At 57.1% G+C, this 19885-nt stretch overlaps 1 protein-coding gene across 4 annotated transcripts in view; it reads right to left on the bottom strand.

The window, feature by feature from the left end:
• Nucleotides 1-19885, bottom strand: part of LOC137362455 (nascent polypeptide-associated complex subunit alpha, muscle-specific form-like) — a 126858-nt gene that overhangs the window by 102955 nt on the left and 4018 nt on the right. For 2 of the 4 annotated variants that reach the window (XM_068026843.1, XM_068026842.1), the window contains 2 exons: nucleotides 4487-4602; nucleotides 3460-3715 (listed from right to left, as the gene is read on the bottom strand). In XM_068026843.1, coding sequence (XP_067882944.1) covers nucleotides 3460-3715; nucleotides 4487-4597 — 367 coding nt within the window. In that variant the 5' untranslated portion in view covers nucleotides 4598-4602. The remainder of the gene's footprint in view (nucleotides 1-3459; nucleotides 3716-4486; nucleotides 4603-19885) is intronic. The other 2 variants (XM_068026845.1, XM_068026846.1) reach the window with 1 other exon arrangement.

Raw genomic sequence — 19885 nt, 5'->3', positions numbered from 1 at the left:
AGTGCTACATTGTCAGAGGGTCAGTACTGAGGGAGTGTCGCACTGTCGGGGGGTCAGTACCGAAGGAGTGCTGCACTGTCGGAGAGTCAGTACTGAGGGAGTGCCGCACTGTCGGAGGGTCAGTACTGAGGGAGTGCCGCACTGTCGGAGAGTCAGTACTGAGGGAGTGCTGCACTGTTGGAGGGTCAGTACTGAGGGAGCGCCGCCTAGTCGGAGAGTCAGTACTGAGGGAGTGCCGCACTGTAGGAGGGTCAGTACTGAGTGAGTGCTGCCCTGTCGGAGGGTCAGTACTGAGGGAGTGCCGCACTGTCGGAGGGTCAGTAATGAGGGAGTGCCGCACTGTCGGAGGGTCAGTATTGAGGGAGTGCCGCACTGTCGGAGGGTCAGTACTGCGGGAGTGCCGCACTGTCGGAGGGTCAGTACTGAGGGAGCGCCGCATCCTTCAGAGGGTCAGTACTGAGGGAGTGCCGCACTGTCGGAGAGTCAGTACTGAGGGAGTGCCGCACTGTCGGAGGGTCAGTACTGAGGGAGTGCCGCACTGTCGGAGGGTCAGTACTGAGGGAGTGCCGCACTGTAGGAGGGTCAGTACTGAGGGAGTGTCACACTGTCGGAGGGTCAGTACTGAGGGAGTGCCGCACTGTCGGAGGTTCAGTACTGAGGGAGTGCCGCACTGTCGGAGGGTCAGTACTGAGGGAGCGCCGCATCCTTCAGAGGGTCAGTACTGAGGGAGTGCCGCACTGTCGGAGAGTCAGTACTGAGGGAAAGCCGCACTGTCGGAGGGTCAGTACTGAGGGAGTGCCGCACTGTCGGAGGGTCAGTACTGAGGGAGTGCCGCACTGTAGGAGGGTCAGTACTGAGTGAGTGCTGCCCTGTCGGAGGGTCAGTACTGAGGGAGTGCCGCACTGTCGGAGGGTCAGTAATGAGGGAGTGCCGCACTGTCGGAGGGTCAGTACTGAGGGAGTGCCGCACTGTCGGAGGGTCAGTACTGCGGGAGTGCCGCACTGTCGGAGGTTCAGTACTGAGGGAGTGCCGCACTGTCGGAGGGTCAGTACTGAGGGAGCGCCGCATCCTTCAGAGGGTCAGTACTGAGGGAGTGCCACACTGTCGGAGAGTCAGTACTGAGGGAGTGCCGCACTGTAGGAGGGTCAGTACTGAGTGAGTGCTGCACTGTCGGAGGGTCAGTAATGAGGGAGTGCCGCACTGTCGGAGGGTCAGTACTGAGGGAGTGCCGCACTGTCGGAGGGTCAGTACTGCGGGAGTGCCGCACTGTCGGAGGTTCAGTACTGAGGGAGTGCCGCACTGTCGGAGGGTCAGTACTGAGGGAGCGCCGCATCCTTCAGAGGGTCAGTACTGAGGGAGCGCCGCCTAGTCGGAGAGTCAGTACTGAGGGAGTGCCGCACTGTCGGAGGGTCAGTACTGAGGGAGTGCCGCACTGTCGGAGGGTCAGTACTGAGGGAGTGCCGCACTGTAGGAGGGTCAGTACTGAGTGAGTGCTGCCCTGTCGGAGGGTCAGTACTGAGGGAGTGCCGCACTGTCGGAGGGTCAGTAATGAGGGAGTGCCGCACTGTCGGAGGGTCAGTACTGAGGGAGTGCCGCACATTCGGAGGGTCAGTACTGCGGGAGTGCCGCACTGTCGGAGGTTCAGTACTGAGGGAGTGCCGCACTGTCGGAGGGTCAGTACTGAGGGAGTGCCGCACTGTCGGAGGGTCAGTACCGAGGGAGTGCCGCTCTGTCGGAGGGTCAGTACTGAGGGAGTGCCGCACTGTCGGAGGGTCAGTACTGAGGGAGCGCCGCATCCTTCAGAGGGTCAGTACTGAGGGAGTGCCGCACTGTCGGAGGGTCAGTACTGAGGGAGTGCCGCACTGTAGGAGGGTCAGTACTGAGTGAGTGCTGCCCTGTCGGAGGGTCAGTACTGAGGGAGTGCCGCACTGTCGGAGGGTCAGTAATGAGGGAGTGCCGCACTGTCGGAGGGTCAGTACTGAGGGAGTGCCGCACATTCGGAGGGTCAGTACTGCGGGAGTGCCGCACTGTCGGAGGTTCAGTACTGAGGGAGTGCCGCACTGTCGGAGGGTCAGTACTGAGGGAGCGCCGCATCCTTCAGAGGGTCAGTACTGAGGGAGTGCCGCACTGTCGGAGGGTCAGTACCGAGGGAGTGCCGCTCTGTCGGAGGGTCAGTACTGAGGGAGTGCCGCACTGTCGGAGGGTCAGTACTAAGGGAGTGCCGCACTGTCGGAGGGTCTAATTCAAGGCATTGACAATCGGATAATCCCGGTCACTATCACGTTTCTGTTGGTGGGATCTGCCTGTGCGTTAATTGACTGCCTGCTTTCCCTCCACTGAATAAGGTACGTCATTGGCTGGAAAGTGTGTCCAGGTGACCGAGGAGATTTTAATCTTTCCTGTTGTGAATCTGTCCCCAGTGTAAATTTGGACCCTTTCTAACTGAGTATCGGGCTATCAGAACGGTGCAGGACACACACCCAGTGTCGACAGCACAGATACAGTCCCTTCGGCCCATCTTCTTCGTGCTGGTATTCCTACCCCACACATGTGCCTCCCACTCCCTCTCCATCACCCTTCTGTATCACCATACCCTTCTATCCCTTTCTCCCTCCTGTGTTTATCCAGCTTCCCCACCTTAAATCCATCGATACGATTTACCTCAACCACTCCCTGTGGGAGCGAGTCCCACATTCTCCCACTCCCTGGGGGAAAGACCATTCTCCTGAATTCCCCCATTGGATTTATTAGAGACTGTCTTATATTGATGGGCCCCCTCGTTCTGGTCTCGCCCGCAAGTGTAAACATCTTCTCTACATCTACCCGATCGAAACCCCTGTCGTAATCTTAAAGACCTCGATCAGGTTCACCCCTCAGCCTTCTCTGTTCCTGAGAAAAGAGCCCCAGCCTGGTCAATCTTTCCTGATAGTTATAACCTCTCAGTTCAGGTATGTTCCGAACAAATCTTTTTTTTACAGTGCCTCGATATCCTTTTATATAATATGGAGACCGGAACTGTACACAGTGCTCCGAGTGTGGTCTAACTGAGGGATACGGAGACTGGAACTGTACACAGTGCTCCGAGTGTGGTCTAACTGAGGGATATGGAGACCGGAACTGTACACAGTGCTCCGAGTGTGGTCTAACGGAGGGATACGGAGACCGGAACTGTACACAGTGCTCCGAGTGTGGTCTAACTGAGGGATATGGAGACCGGAACTGTGCACAGTGCTCCGAGTGTGGTCTAACCGAGGGATATGGAGACCGGAACTGTACACAGTGCTCCGAGTGTGGTCTAACGGAGGGATACGGAGACCGGAACTGTACACAGTGCTCCGAGTGTGGTCTAACCGAGGGATATGGAGACCGGAACTGTACACAGTGCTCCGAGTGTGATGTATGAATGGAAACCCCTCTAACTCCCCTCTCCCTCCCAACCTTTCTTTCGCCCAGTCATACCATCTGTGATGCTCGTCTGCTCTGTTCCGAGGGTCAGATTTGGAGATGAGATTCCGGCTGTGGGGATTTGCAGGCGGCATTGATCCTCGTCTTCAAAGGAGCCGGGAAGTGTCTGAGTGGAGACAGTAGTTGCTTCTGTCATGCCTGCAACAGTTAAGGAATAGTACTCCCAAAGGCCAAAGTTGGCCCACTCCTCGGAAAATGGCATTCCAAACTCATAGAACTGCGGGTCGTGCTCAGTCACCTCAACAACTTCCTGCCAGGGGAGGAGAAAAGGAGATTCAAACGAGGAAAACATCCGGCACAATCAGAGCAATCCGTGTTTGATGAGGGACAGTGTAGAGGGAGCTTTACTCTGTATCTAACCCCCGTACTGTACCTGTCCTGGGAGTGTTTGATGGGGACAGTGCAGAGGGAGTTTTACTCTGTAGCTAACCCCCGTACTGTACCTGTCCTGGGGAGTGTTTGATAGGGACAGTGTAGAGGGAGCTTTACTCTGTATCTAACCCCCGTACTGTACCTGTCCTGGGGAGTGTTTGATGGGGACAGTGTAGAGGGAGCTTTACTCTGTATCTAATCCCTGTACTGTACCTGTCCTGGGAGTGTTTGATGGGGACAGTGTAGAGGGAGCTTTACTCTGTATCTAACCCCCGTACTGTACCTGTCCTGGGAGTGTTTGATGGGGGACAGTGTAGAGGGAGCTTTACTCTGTATCTAACCCCCGTACTGTACCTGTCCTGGGAGTGTTTGATGGGGACAGTGTAGAGGGAGCTTTACTCTGTATCTAACCCCCGTACTGTACCTGTCCTGGGAGTGTTTGATGGGGGACAGTGTCGAGGGAGCTTTACTCTGTATCTAACCCCCGTACTGTACCTGTCCTGGGAGTGTTTGATGGGGGACAGTGTCGAGGGAGCTTTACTCTGTATCGAACCCCCGTGCTTTGTGTGTCTTCGTGCCACTGATCAGTCCCACATGGGGAAAGCTGATGCCCTGTACGTTAAGCCACTAGCTGAACAAACAAACTTACCGGGACGCATTTGTTGCAACAGAGTAAACACAAAAAGGGGAGTTTTGGGATGTTGGGTAATTGACTGCAGAGAGGTCTGTTTGCAGCTGATTTTCTCCCGCCCTGTCTCATCGTACCTGTGGGATGAGAGAGAGAGAGAGAGACAGAGATAGAGAGAGGTGTCAGAGAGTAAGCTGCAGTCCGTTGTGAGCCCCGTTTCAGTGGCCTGGCTAACTTCCCGGAGGGGAAATGACAGCAAGCATCACGGGGCTCACACTCTGTCTCAACCCCTCGGTACTGACCCTCCGACAGTGCCGTGCCCCTCGGAGAAAGGGTTTACCTCGCACGGGGCTCTCTGGGGACCGGGCGTGCTCATCTGAGATGCTCTGTCGGAGGGTCAGTATTGAGGGAGTGCCGCAGTGTCTGAGGGTCAGTACTGAGGGAGTGCCGCACTGTCTGAGGGTCAGTACTGAGGGAGTGCCGCACTGTCTGAGGGTCAGTACTGAGGGGGAAAGGACAGTGTATCTAACACACTGTGACACCCGGTCCCAGAGGGGGGAAAGGACAGTGTATCTAACACACTGTGACACCCAGTCCCAGAGGGGAACTCAGGATCGAGAACATTATGGATGGAGACATTACCGCCATCGACATCATTCTCTCCTTTTCCTGCATCCGGTGTCTCTCGAATGGTCACGGTGGTGCTTTGAGACCTCCCCCACCCCCCGGCCCCTCAAACCACCCCTCCCCCAACCTCCGCCCCCATGCACCTTCCTGCCCCCGCACCCCCCACCTTTCCGAGAAATGTTGTCGCCCCCGGTTTTCATTGTGATGTCCCATTGTGAGCCAGCGAGGGGTGGGGAGGGGTAGTGGGAGGGAGAGTGCAAGTCCGACGCATCATGGCCCTGGTGTGCATCAGCTCCCGGGGGTGGGGGGGGGCGGGGGGGGGGGGGGGGAGGTGGGGACGGCACTGTGACCTCACAGAGAGTGCTCAGCTGGGGCGGCTTTGTGACCTCACAAGACCCCCCCCCCCACCTCCCCCAGGTCCTCCTCGCCTGCACCTCAGCCTCCCCCCCACCCCCAACCTCCGCTCCCTCCCCCCCCCCCGCCACCTCCCCCGCCCCCAACCACATCGGAACCTGCCCACCCCATTCCGAGCTCGAACACCGCTTCAAGACAGCACAAGCGGGGGTGCGGGGGGGGGGTGCAATTAAACAGGAACAAAATCATCGCCCCCACCCGAGACGCGACGTTGACGCGAGGCGGAGAGCCGCGCCGCAGGAGTTAGGCGAGCGCAGATAAGGCACCTCCCTCGGCGAGCGGACGAGGAGGCCTCCGGCACAGAGTGTAGCGGCCGTGCAGGTAAAGCGGATATGTCGACAAGAAGACCGGGTGTCACCATGTGTTGGATACACTGTCCTTTCCCCCTCTGGGACTGGGTGTCACAGTGTGTTAGATACACTGTCCTTTCCCCCCTCTGGGACCGGGTGTCACAGTGTGTTAGATACACTGTCCTTTCCCCCCTCTGGGACCGGGTGTCACAGTGTGTTAGATACACTGTCCTTTCCCCCCTCTGGGACCGGGTGTCACAGTGTGTTAGATACACTGTCCTTTCCCCCCTCTGGGACCGGGTGTCACAGTGTGTTAGATACACTGTCCTTTCCCCCTCTGGGACCGGGTGTCACAGTGTGTTAGATACACTGTCCTTTCCCCCTCTGGGACCGGGTGTCACAGTGTGTTAGACACACTGTCCTTTCCCCCCTCTGGGACCGGGTGTCACAGTGTGTTAGATACACTGTCCTTTCCCCCCTCTGGGACCGGGTGTCACAGTGTGTTAGATACACTGTCCTTTCCCCCCTCTGGGACCGGGTGTCACAGTGTGTTAGATACACTGTCCTTTCCCCCCTCTGGGACCGGGTGTCACAGTGTGTTAGATACACTGTCAGGGGGACATATTAATCTTCTATACTGACCTGTGTAAATAGACTGGTGGTGGCGGGGTCTTGGAGCTCGGTGGAAATATTCTCAAGGTCCGAAGCCAGGTTTTCCGGAGGTCTGATGGGAAACGGTTCTTTGTGCAAAGGCTGCTGGATGTTGGGAGTCAGCGCACCCTGAATGGTACAGGTGCCCACTGCGTTTATACTGGCACAACGTGAAGTTGGAGAGATAGTGCCTTGGGTACTGAGAGAAGCAGAATCAGGGGAGGGTGCCGGTCAACTAGAATCCGGATCCGTCCCTGCCGTCGAGGGGGGAGGGCGTATTCCGATCGCCAGTCCCGTCATCCAACCTTCCATCCAACGGCGCCGCTTGTGATTGCAGTCCCTCCCGCCCCTCAGTCTCTCTCTCTCTCTCTCTCTGTCTCGTTCCTTCCCTCTGCAGGACCATGAGCTTCTACCAGTTGTGGGGCCGCTGGAACCCGCTGGACGAGTGCTTCGCCTGGATCCGGGACAAGGTGCCCCCGGGCCGGAGCGCCGGAGAGTCCAAGGGGCCGCCGGCGGTCGGCGAGGCGGGTGCCGGCGAGCGGGAGGAGGCGGCCAGCGCCCCCCAGCCCACCGTCTACCGGCGGATCAACAAGGCGGCCAAGCCCCGGGCCGGACGGGCCTTCAACCCGGTGATCGGGAGGCCCATCAAGCTGCCCGACCTGGCCTCCAACGCCCACAAGGATGACATCACCAAGGTGCTGCAGACACTGCAGTTGATCCGGGCGCGGAGCGGAGGAGCCACGGCAGAGTGCGGGCAGGAGTACCTCAGCTACGGACAGTACGCAGACTGACGGCGGCAAGAGAGAGATATATAAGTATTGGAAGAAGGAAAAAAAAAACTCCCCACCAACCCGCCCCCCCCACCTTCCCTGCCCCTCCCCCCACCCCCCCCCCCCCCCCCCCCACCTCCGGAAAACAGCTCGCACGTCTGGTCTACAAAAAAAAAATAAAAGGTCTCTTTTAATGTAGAGTGAAGCAGGTCTGCTAAGCATTCTGTACAAATGGCAACTCAGTGGACGACAACATGGTCAGATACAGAGTAAAGCTCCCTCTGCACTGTCCCCATCAAACACTCCCAGGACAGGTACAGTACGGGGGTTAGATACAGAGTAAAGCTCCCTCTACACTGTCCCCCATCAAACACTCCCCAGGACAGGTACAGTACGGGGGTTAGATACAGAGTAAAGCTCCATCTACACTGTCCCCCATCAAACACTCCCAGGACAGGTACAGTACGGGGGTTAGATACAGAGTAAAGCTCCCTCTACACTGTCCCCATCAAACACTCCCCAGGACAGGTACAGTACGGGGGTTAGATACAGAGTAAAGCTCCCTCTGCACGTTAAAAGTACAGTTTAAATTTTTTTAATCTTTGAACTCTCTCTGGGTTCTCACAATTGCTGTAAATTAATTGGCGGGTGCATTTGTCTTGCTCTCCCCACATCTGTTAATTTAAATCCCCTTGGGCATTTGACCGTTTATTTTCAAGCCAATCGGCAGCTCTGCTCAGCGTGAGCACGGATGGTTTCGCCCGGAAGGGACCGGGCACCCACGATGGATTCACGAGAGCGCGAGACGGGAGGTCTCGCACGGCCTTGTAAAACCCCTCTCGGAGACTCAGCAGACGGAGTGAAAAGATTCATGGGCTGTGTGATTGCCTTGGTGTGGTGGGGGTGGGGGGGGTAGTGGCTGCTGTGGGGGGGGGGCGTGGTTCGGGGGAGATGCATGGAGATGTTCCCAGAGGTTTGGCACGGATTGTAAAAAGGGAAGGGTGCTCTGTACAAAAATAGACTCACATCTCGGAATGAAGCAGCTCCTGGCCCAACATATCCCACAGTCTTGTGCGTTGCCTCAGTGTGTCGAATCACAGAATGAAACAGTCCCAATTCCTGGAGCAAAAATTGAACCCTACCTTTTGGGTCTTTTCATCGGAACTGGGAAAAGCTGAAGATGTGAAAGGGGGTGAGGTGCGGGTGGTGGCGGGGGGGTGGGGGGGAGTGTTGGTCAGGGAAGAGGAACCAGAAGGGAAGGTCTTTGATAGGTGGAAGGCGAGGAGAGATTGAATAGAAGCAGAGAGAGAGAGAGAGAGCGAGAGAGAGACAGAGAGAGAGAAACAGACCAGGTAAGAACGAAACTGGACAATCGCAATGCAGAACAGAATCAGTTTTGAGTGATGGGACTGCCTCGGAACAGCAACGCGAGACTTTTCCTGTGATAATCACCCACCGCGCTGCGCGTGCTCGGCCGAGACATGTGCAGACGGACCTCGCGCGAGGGTTGCAGAACCCTCGTGCTCGTGACTTCCAAAAACAAAAGGGGCCAGGGACTGTGACGCGGCTTCAGATATAAATCTCTTGTCTTGTACACCGCGCTGAAATTGCCTGTCTCTCTCTCTCTGGACGCGTAGACGGTGAGGGGAACTGACAGTGGCACTTGCATGTAGAATTTCAAACGGTGCAGTCCCGGTTCTCCCTCACGGTCACCGAAGCGGCACTTGCCTGCCCGTCCGCGGTCCAGTCGATGACAGCAAACCTCGCGCACCGCCCACACGGCGTTTGCAGACGGGGTGCGACGGACCGCCACAGACGGACCCGAGCCCGCTGCCAGACTCCCAGCTCGCGCGCGTGTGCCCCGGCAGTGCTGTCGGCGGTGGAAGGGCAAAGAGAACACCAGCGGCGCCGAGGTCGAGGTACTAACTTTCCAACCTCAAACCAGAGCTCGTTGCAGCTGCCCGGCACCGCATAGGAGAAGACGTTAAAAACCGGCGTTTTCTCCAAAGCCAATCTCATGCAGAGAACGAAGATGGGTGACAGATGGGCGACGTAGTGGGGAGGCAGTTTGATGTAGTCGTCCTTCGTCTCAGTTGGAAAAATCACCGACTGCCCTGCCAAGCCTAGAATATAACAGATTTCTAAATTGACCCTTTGGAACGATATCGGCAGAGAGGGCGGCAAAGGAAGAGAGATCAGGGAGAGGCAACTGGCAAAAGGAACGTCCCTCACTAATCACGAGAACCCAGGTCCGACAGTCCTTGTCCAAGATTCAGGAGACACTCTGCGAGGGCTGGAAAGAGGTACATATACTGTACCACAGCGATCTCCCCAGCCTCTCACACACACTGTAAACCCCCCCAGTGATCTCCCCACCCTCTCCCACACACACTGTCAACCCCCCCAGTGATCTCCCCACCCTCTCCCACACACACTGTCAACCCCCCCAGTGATCTCCCCACCCTCTCCCACACACACTGTAAACCCCCCAGTGATCTCCCCACCCTCTCACACAAACACTGTAAACCCCCCCAGTGATCTCCCCATCCTCTCCCACACACACTGTAAACCCCCCCAGTGATCTCCCCATCCTCTCCCACACACACTGTAAAGCCCCCAGTGATCTCCCCATCCTCTCACACACTGTAAACCCCCCAGTGATCTCCCCATCCTCTCCCACACACACTGTAAACCCCCCCAGTGATCTCCCCACCCTCTCACACACACTGTAAACCCCCCAGTGATCTCGCCACCCTCTCACACACACTGTAAACCCCCCAGTGATCTCCCCATCCTCTCACACACTGTAAACCCCCCCAGTGATCTCCCCACCCTCTCACACACTGTAAACCCCCCCAGTGATCTCCCCACCCTCTCACACACACACTGTCAACCCCCCCAGTGATCTCCCCACCCTCTCCCACACACACTGTAAACCCCCCAGTGATCTCCCCACCCTCTCACACACACTGTAAACCCCCCAGTGATCTCGCCATCCTCTCCCACACACACTGTAAACCCCCCAGTGATCTCCCCACCCTCTCACACACACTGTCAACCCCCCCAGTGATCTCGCCATCCTCTCCCACACACACTGTAAACCCCCCAGTGATCTCCCCACCTTCTCACACACACTGTAAACCCCCCAGTGATCTCGCCATCCTCTCACACACACTGTAAACCCCCCCAGTGATCTCCCCACCCTCTCACACACACTGTAAACCCCCCAGTGATCTCCCCATCCTCTCCCACACACACTGTAAACCCCCCAGTGATCTCCCCATCCTCTCACACACTGTAAACCCCCCAGTGATCTCCCCATCCTCTCCCACACACACTGTAAACCCCCCAGTGATCTCCCCACCCTCTCACACACTGTAAACACCCCAGTGATCTCGCCATTCTCTCACACACTGTAAACCCCCCAGTGATCTCCCCATCCTCTCACACACACTGTAAACCCCCCAGTGATCTCCCCATCCTCTCACACACTGTAAACCCCCCAGTGATCTCCCCACCCTCTCACACACACTGTAAACCCCCCAGTGATCTCCCCATCCTCTCCCACACACACTGTAAACCCCCCAGTGATCTCCCCATCCTCTCACACACTGTAAACCCCCCAGTGATCTCCCCATCCTCTCCCACACACACTGTAAACCCCCCAGTGATCTCCCCACCCTCTCACACACTGTAAACACCCCAGTGATCTCGCCATTCTCTCACACACTGTAAACCCCCCAGTGATCTCCCCATCCTCTCACACACACTGTAAACCCCCCAGTGATCTCCCCATCCTCTCACACACTGTAAACCCCCCAGTGATCTCCCCACCCTCTCACACACACTGTAAACCCCCCAGTGATCTCCCCATCCTCTCCCACACTGTAAAGCCCCCAGTGATCTCCCCATCCTCTCACACACTGTAAACCCCCCAGTGATCTCCCCACCCTCTCACACAAACACTGTCAACCCCCCCAGTGATCTCCTCACCCTCTCACACACACTGTAAACCCCCCAGTGATCTCCCCAGCCTCTCCCACACACACTGTAAACCCCCCAGTGATCTCCCCACCCTCTCACACACACTGTAAACCCCCCAGTGATCTCCCCATCCTCTCACACACTGTAAACCCCCCAGTGATCTCCCCACCCTCTCACACAAACACTGTCAACCCCCCCAGTGATCTCCTCACCCTCTCACACACACTGTAAACCCCCCAGTGATCTCCCCAGCCTCTCCCACACACACTGTAAACCCCCCAGTGATCTCCCCACCCTCTCACACACACTGTAAACCCCCCAGTGATCTCCCCATCCTCTCACACACACACTGTAAACCCCCCCAGTGATCTCCCCACCCTCTCACACACACACTGTAAACCCCCCAGTGATCTCCCCAGCCTCTCCCACACACACTGTAAACCCCCCAGTGATCTCCCCACCCTCTCACACACACTGTAAACCCCCCAGTGATCTCCCCATCCTCTCACACACACACTGTAAACCCCCCCAGTGATCTCCCCACCCTCTCACACACACACTGTAAACCCCCCAGTGATCTCCCCAGCCTCTCCCACACACACTGTAAACCCCCCAGTGATCTCCCCACCCTCTCACACACACTGTAAACCCCCCAGTGATCTCCCCATCCTCTCACACACACACTGTAAACCCCCCAGTGATCTCCCCATCCTCTCACACACTGTAAACCCCCCAGTGATCTCCCCACCCTCTCACACAAACACTGTCAACCCCCCCAGTGATCTCCTCACCCTCTCACACACACTGTAAACCCCCCAGTGATCTCCCCAGCCTCTCACACAAACACTGTCAACCCCCCCAGTGATCTCCTCACCCTCTCACACACACTGTAAACCCCCCAGTGATCTCCCCATCCTCTCCCACACACACTGTAAACCCCCCAGTGATCTCCCCATCCTCTCACACACACTGTAAACCCCCCAGTGATCTCCCCATCCTCTCACACACACTGTAAACCCCCCAGTGATCTCCCCATCCTCTCCCACACACACTGTAAACACCCCAGTGATCTCCCCACCCTCTCACACACACACTGTAAACCCCCCAGTGATCTCCCCATCCTCTCACACACACTGTAAACCCCCCAGTGATCTCCCCATCCTCTCACACACTGTAAACACCCCAGTGATCTCGCCATTCTCTCACACACTGTAAACCCCCCAGTGATCTCCCCACCCTCTCACACACTGTAAACCCCCCAGTGATCTCCCCACCCTCTCACACACACTGTAAACCCCCCAGTGATCTCCCCACCCTCTCACACAAACACTGTCAACCCCCCCAGTGATCTCCTCACCCTCTCCCACACACTGTAAACCCCCCAGTGATCTCCCCATCCTCTCCCACACACACTGTAAACCCCCCAGTGATCTCCCCATCCTCTCACACACTGTAAACCCCCCAGTGATCTCCCCAGCCTCTCCCACACACTGTAAACACCCCAGTGATCTCCCCACCCTCTCACACACACTGTAAACCCCCCAGTGATCTCCCCACCCTCTCACACACACTGTAAACCCCCCAGTGATCTCCCCATCCTCTCTCACACACTGTAAACACCCCAGTGATCTCCCCACCCTCTCACACACACTGTAAACCCCCCAGTGATCTCCCCATCCTCTCACACACTGTAAACCCCCCAGTGATCTCCCCACCCTCCCACACACACTGTAAACCCCCCAGTGATCTCTCCAGCCTCTCTCACACACACTGTAAACCCCCCAGTGATCTCTCCACCCTCTCACACACTGTAAACCCCCCAGTGATCTCTCCACCCTCTCACACACACTGTAAACCCCCCAGTGATCTCCCCATCCTCTCACACACTGTAAACCCCCCAGTGATCTCCCCATCCTCTCACACACTGTAAACACCCCAGTGATCTCCCCATCCTCTCTCACACACTGTAAACACCCCAGTGATCTCCCCACCCTCTCACACACACTGTAAACCCCCCAGTGATCTCCCCATCCTCTCACACACTGTAAACCCCCCAGTGATCTCCCCATCCTCTCCCACACACACTGTAAACCCCCCAGTGATCTCCCCACCCTCTCACACACACTGTAAACCCCCCAGTGATCTCCCCATCCTCTCCCACACACACTGTAAACCCCCCAGTGATCTCCCCATCCTCTCCCACACACACTGTAAACCCCCCAGTGATCTCGCCATCCTCTCCCACACACACTGTAAACCCCCCAGTGATCTCGCCATCCTCTCCCACACACACTGTAAACCCCCCAGTGATCTCCCCACCCTCTCACACACACTGTAAACCCCCCAGTGATCTCCCCACCCTCTCACACACACTGTAAACCCCCCAGTGATCTCCCCACCCTCTCCCACACACACTGTAAACCCCCCCAGTGATCTCCCCACCCTCTCACACACACTGTAAACCCCCCAGTGATCTCCCCATCCTCTCACACACACTGTAAACCCCCCAGTGATCTCCCCACCCTCTCACACACACTGTAAACCCCCCAGTGATCTCCCCAGCCTCTCCCACACACACTGTAAACCCCCCAGTGATCTCGCCATTCTCTCCCACACACACTGTAAACCCCCCCAGTGATCTCCCCACCCTCTCCCACACACACTGTAAACCCCCCCAGTGATCTCCCCACCCTCTCACACACACTGTAAACCCCCCAGTGATCTCGCCATCCTCTCACACACTGTAAACCCCCCAGTGATCTCCCCATCCTCTCACACACACTGTAAACCCCCCCAGTGATCTCCCCACCCTCTCCCACACACACTGTAAACCCCCCCGTGATCTCCCCACCCTCTCACACACTGTAAACCCCCCCAGTGATCTCCCCACCCTCTCCCACACACACTGTAAACCCCCCAGTGATCTCGCCATCCTCTCCCACACACACTGTAAACCCCCCAGTGATCTCGCCATCCTCTCACACACTGTAAACCCCCCAGTGATCTCCCCACCCTCTCACACACACTGTAAACCCCCCAGTGATCTCCCCATCCTCTCACACACACTGTAAACCCCCCAGTGATCTCCCCACCCTCTCACACACACTGTAAACCCCCCAGTGATCTCCCCACCCTCTCACACACACTGTAAACCCCCCAGTGATCTCCCCATCCTCTCACACACACTGTAAACCCCCCAGTGATCTCCCCACCCTCTCACACACACTGTAAACCCCCCAGTGATCTCCCCACCCTCTCACACACACTGTAAACCCCCCAGTGATCTCCCCATCCTCTCACACACACTGTAAACCCCCCAGTGATCTCCCCACCCTCCCACACACACTGTAAACCCCCCAGTGATCTCCCCACCCTCTCACACACACTGTAAACCCCCCAGTGATCTCCCCATCCTCTCCCACACACTGTAAACCCCCCAGTGATCTCTCCACCCTCTCACACACACACTGTAAACCCCCCAGTGATCTCCCCATCCTCTCACACACACTGTATACCCCCCAGTGATCTCCCCATCCTCTCACACACACTGTAAACCCCCCAGTGATCTCCCCATCCTCTCACACACACTGTAAACCCCCCAGTGATCTCCCCATCCTCTCCCACACACTGTAAACCCCCCAGTGATCTCTCCACCCTCTCACACACACACTGTAAACCCCCCAGTGATCTCCCCATCCTCTCACACACACTGTAAACCCCCCAGTGATCTCCCCATCCTCTCACACACACTGTAAACCCCCCAGTGATCTCCCCATCCTCTCACACACACTGTAAACCCCCCCAGTGATCACCCCACACTCTCTCACACACACTGTAAACCCCCCAGTGATCTCCCCAGCCTCTCACACACTGTAAACCCCCCAGTGATCTCCCCACCCTCTCTCACACACACTGTCAACCCCCCAGTGATCTCCCCATCCTCTCTCACACACACTGTAAACCCCCCAGTGATCTCCCCACCCTCTCCCACACACACTGTAAACCCCCCAGTGATCTCCCCACCCTCTCCCACACACACTGTAAACCCCCCCAGTGATCTCCCCAGCCTCTCCCACACACACTGTAAACCCCCCAGTGATCTCCCCACCCTCTCACACACACTGTAAACCCCCCAGTGATCTCCCCATCCTCTCCCACACACACTGTAAACCCCCCAGTGATCTCCCCATCCTCTCCCACACACACTGTAAACCCCCCAGTGATCTCGCCATCCTCTCCCACACACACTGTAAACCCCCCAGTGATCTCGCCATCCTCTCCCACACACACTGTAAACCCCCCAGTGATCTCCCCACCCTCTCACACACACTGTAAACCCCCCAGTGATCTCCCCACCCTCTCACACACACTGTAAACCCCCCAGTGATCTCCCCACCCTCTCCCACACACACTGTAAACCCCCCCAGTGATCTCCCCACCCTCTCACACACACTGTAAACCCCCCAGTGATCTCCCCATCCTCTCACACACACTGTAAACCCCCCAGTGATCTCCCCACCCTCTCACACACACTGTAAACCCCCCAGTGATCTCCCCAGCCTCTCCCACACACACTGTAAACCCCCCAGTGATCTCGCCATTCTCTCCCACACACACTGTAAACCCCCCCAGTGATCTCCCCACCCTCTCCCACACACACTGTAAACCCCCCCAGTGATCTCCCCACCCTCTCACACACACTGTAAACCCCCCAGTGATCTCGCCATCCTCTCACACACTGTAAACCCCCCAGTGATCTCCCCATCCTCTCACACACACTGTAAACCCCCCCAGTGATCTCCCCACCCTCTCCCACACACACTGTAAACCCCCCCGTGATCTCCCCACCCTCTCACACACTGTAAACCCCCCCAGTGATCTCCCCACCCTCTCCCACACACACTGTAAACCCCCCAGTGATCTCGCCATCCTCTCCCACACACACTGTAAACCCCCCAGTGATCTCGCCATCCTCTCACACACTGTAAACCCCCCAGTGATCTCCCCACCCTCTCACACACACTGTAAACCCCCCAGTGATCTCCCCATCCTCTCACACACACTGTAAACCCCCCAGTGATCTCCCCACCCTCTCACACACACTGTAAACCCCCCAGTGATCTCCCCACCCTCTCACACACACTGTAAACCCCCCAGTGATCTCCCCATCCTCTCACACACACTGTAAACCCCCCAGTGATCTCCCCACCCTCTCACACACACTGTAAACCCCCCAGTGATCTCCCCACCCTCTCACACACACTGTAAACCCCCCAGTGATCTCCCCATCCTCTCACACACACTGTAAACCCCCCAGTGATCTCCCCACCCTCCCACACACACTGTAAACCCCCCAGTGATCTCCCCACCCTCTCACACACACTGTAAACCCCCCAGTGATCTCCCCATCCTCTCCCACACACTGTAAACCCCCCAGTGATCTCTCCACCCTCTCACACACACACTGTAAACCCCCCAGTGATCTCCCCATCCTCTCACACACACTGTATACCCCCCAGTGATCTCCCCATCCTCTCACACACACTGTAAACCCCCCAGTGATCTCCCCATCCTCTCACACACACTGTAAACCCCCCAGTGATCTCCCCATCCTCTCCCACACACACTGTAAACCCCCCAGTGATCTCGCCATCCTCTCCCACACACACTGTAAACCCCCCAGTGATCTCGCCATCCTCTCCCACACACACTGTAAACCCCCCAGTGATCTCCCCACCCTCTCACACACACTGTAAACCCCCCAGTGATCTCCCCACCCTCTCACACACACTGTAAACCCCCCAGTGATCTCCCCACCCTCTCCCACACACACTGTAAACCCCCCCAGTGATCTCCCCACCCTCTCACACACACTGTAAACCCCCCAGTGATCTCCCCATCCTCTCACACACACTGTAAACCCCCCAGTGATCTCCCCACCCTCTCACACACACTGTAAACCCCCCAGTGATCTCCCCAGCCTCTCCCACACACACTGTAAACCCCCCAGTGATCTCGCCATTCTCTCCCACACACACTGTAAACCCCCCCAGTGATCTCCCCACCCTCTCCCACACACACTGTAAACCCCCCCAGTGATCTCCCCACCCTCTCACACACACTGTAAACCCCCCAGTGATCTCGCCATCCTCTCACACACTGTAAACCCCCCAGTGATCTCCCCATCCTCTCACACACACTGTAAACCCCCCCAGTGATCTCCCCACCCTCTCCCACACACACTGTAAACCCCCCCGTGATCTCCCCACCCTCTCACACACTGTAAACCCCCCCAGTGATCTCCCCACCCTCTCCCACACACACTGTAAACCCCCCAGTGATCTCGCCATCCTCTCCCACACACACTGTAAACCCCCCAGTGATCTCGCCATCCTCTCACACACTGTAAACCCCCCAGTGATCTCCCCACCCTCTCACACACACTGTAAACCCCCCAGTGATCTCCCCATCCTCTCACACACACTGTAAACCCCCCAGTGATCTCCCCACCCTCTCACACACACTGTAAACCCCCCAGTGATCTCCCCACCCTCTCACACACACTGTAAACCCCCCAGTGATCTCCCCATCCTCTCACACACACTGTAAACCCCCCAGTGATCTCCCCACCCTCTCACACACACTGTAAACCCCCCAGTGATCTCCCCACCCTCTCACACACACTGTAAACCCCCCAGTGATCTCCCCATCCTCTCACACACACTGTAAACCCCCCAGTGATCTCCCCACCCTCCCACACACACTGTAAACCCCCCAGTGATCTCCCCACCCTCTCACACACACTGTAAACCCCCCAGTGATCTCCCCATCCTCTCCCACACACTGTAAACCCCCCAGTGATCTCTCCACCCTCTCACACACACACTGTAAACCCCCCAGTGATCTCCCCATCCTCTCACACACACTGTATACCCCCCAGTGATCTCCCCATCCTCTCACACACACTGTAAACCCCCCAGTGATCTCCCCATCCTCTCACACACACTGTAAACCCCCCAGTGATCTCCCCATCCTCTCCCACACACTGTAAACCCCCCAGTGATCTCTCCACCCTCTCACACACACACTGTAAACCCCCCAGTGATCTCCCCATCCTCTCACACACACTGTAAACCCCCCAGTGATCTCCCCATCCTCTCACACACACTGTAAACCCCCCAGTGATCTCCCCATCCTCTCACACACACTGTAAACCCCCCCAGTGATCACCCCACACTCTCTCACACACACTGTAAACCCCCCAGTGATCTCCCCAGCCTCTCACACACTGTAAACCCCCCAGTGATCTCCCCACCCTCTCTCACACACACTGTCAACCCCCCAGTGATCTCCCCATCCTCTCTCACACACACTGTAAACCCCCCAGTGATCTCCCCACCCTCTCCCACACACACTGTAAACCCCCCAGTGATCTCCCCACCCTCTCCCACACACACTGTAAACCCCCCCAGTGATCTCCCCAGCCTCTCCCACACACACTGTAAACCCCCCAGTGATCTCCCCACCCTCTCACACACACACTGTAAACCCCCCAGCGATCTCCCCACCCTCTCACACACACACTGTAAACCCCCCCAGTGATCTCCCCAGCCTCTCCCACACACACTGTAACCCCCCCAGTGATCTCCCCACCCTCTCTCACACACACTGTAAACCCCCCAGTGATCTCCCCACCCTCTCACACACACACTGTAAACCCCCCAGTGATCTCCCCACCCTCTCACACACACACTGTAAACCCCCCAGCGATCTCCCCACCCTCTCACACACACACTGTAAACCCCCCCAGTGATCTCCCCAGCCTCTCCCACACACACTGTAACCCCCCCAGTGATCTCCCCACCCTCTCACACACACTGTAAACCCCCAGTGATCTCCCCACCCTCTCTCACACACACTGTAAACCCCCCAGTGATCTCCCCATCCTCTCACACACACTGTAAACCCCCCAGTGATCTCCCCACCCTCTCACACACACTGTAAACCCCCCCAGTGATCACCCCACACTCTCTCACACACACTGTAAACCCCCCAGTGATCTCCCCATCCTCTCACACACACTGTAAACCCCCCAGTGATCTCCCCATCCTCTCACACACACTGTAAACCCCCCAGTGATCTCCCCAGCCTCTCACACACACACTGTAAACCCCCCCAGTGATCTCCCCATCCTCTCCCACACACACTGTAAACCCCCCAGTGACCTCCCCACCCTCTCACACACACACTGTAAACCCCCCAGTGACCTCCCCACCCTCTCACACACACACTGTAAACCCCCCAGTGATCTCCCCACCCTCTCACACACACTGTAAACCCCCCCAGTGATCACCCCACACTCTCTCACACACACTGTAAACCCCCCCAGTGATCTCCCCATCCTCTCACACACACTGTAAACCCCCCAGTGATCTCCCCATCCTCTCACACACACTGTAAACCCCCCAGTGATCTCCCCAGCCTCTCACACACACACTGTAAACCCCCCCAGTGATCTCCCCATCCTCTCCCACACACACTGTAAACCCCCCAGTGACCTCCCCACCCTCTCACACACACACTGTAAACCCCCCAGTGATCTCCCCATCCTCTCCCACACACTGTAAACCCCCCAGTGATCTCTCCACCCTCTCCCACACACACTGTAAACCCCCCAGTGATCT

This window comes from Heterodontus francisci, unplaced genomic scaffold (assembly GCF_036365525.1).
Source record: "Heterodontus francisci isolate sHetFra1 unplaced genomic scaffold, sHetFra1.hap1 HAP1_SCAFFOLD_963, whole genome shotgun sequence".
Lineage (NCBI taxonomy): Eukaryota > Metazoa > Chordata > Chondrichthyes > Heterodontiformes > Heterodontidae > Heterodontus > Heterodontus francisci.
The sequence above is the reverse complement of the archived record's forward strand: the minus strand, read 5'-3'. Positions and strand labels throughout refer to the sequence as shown.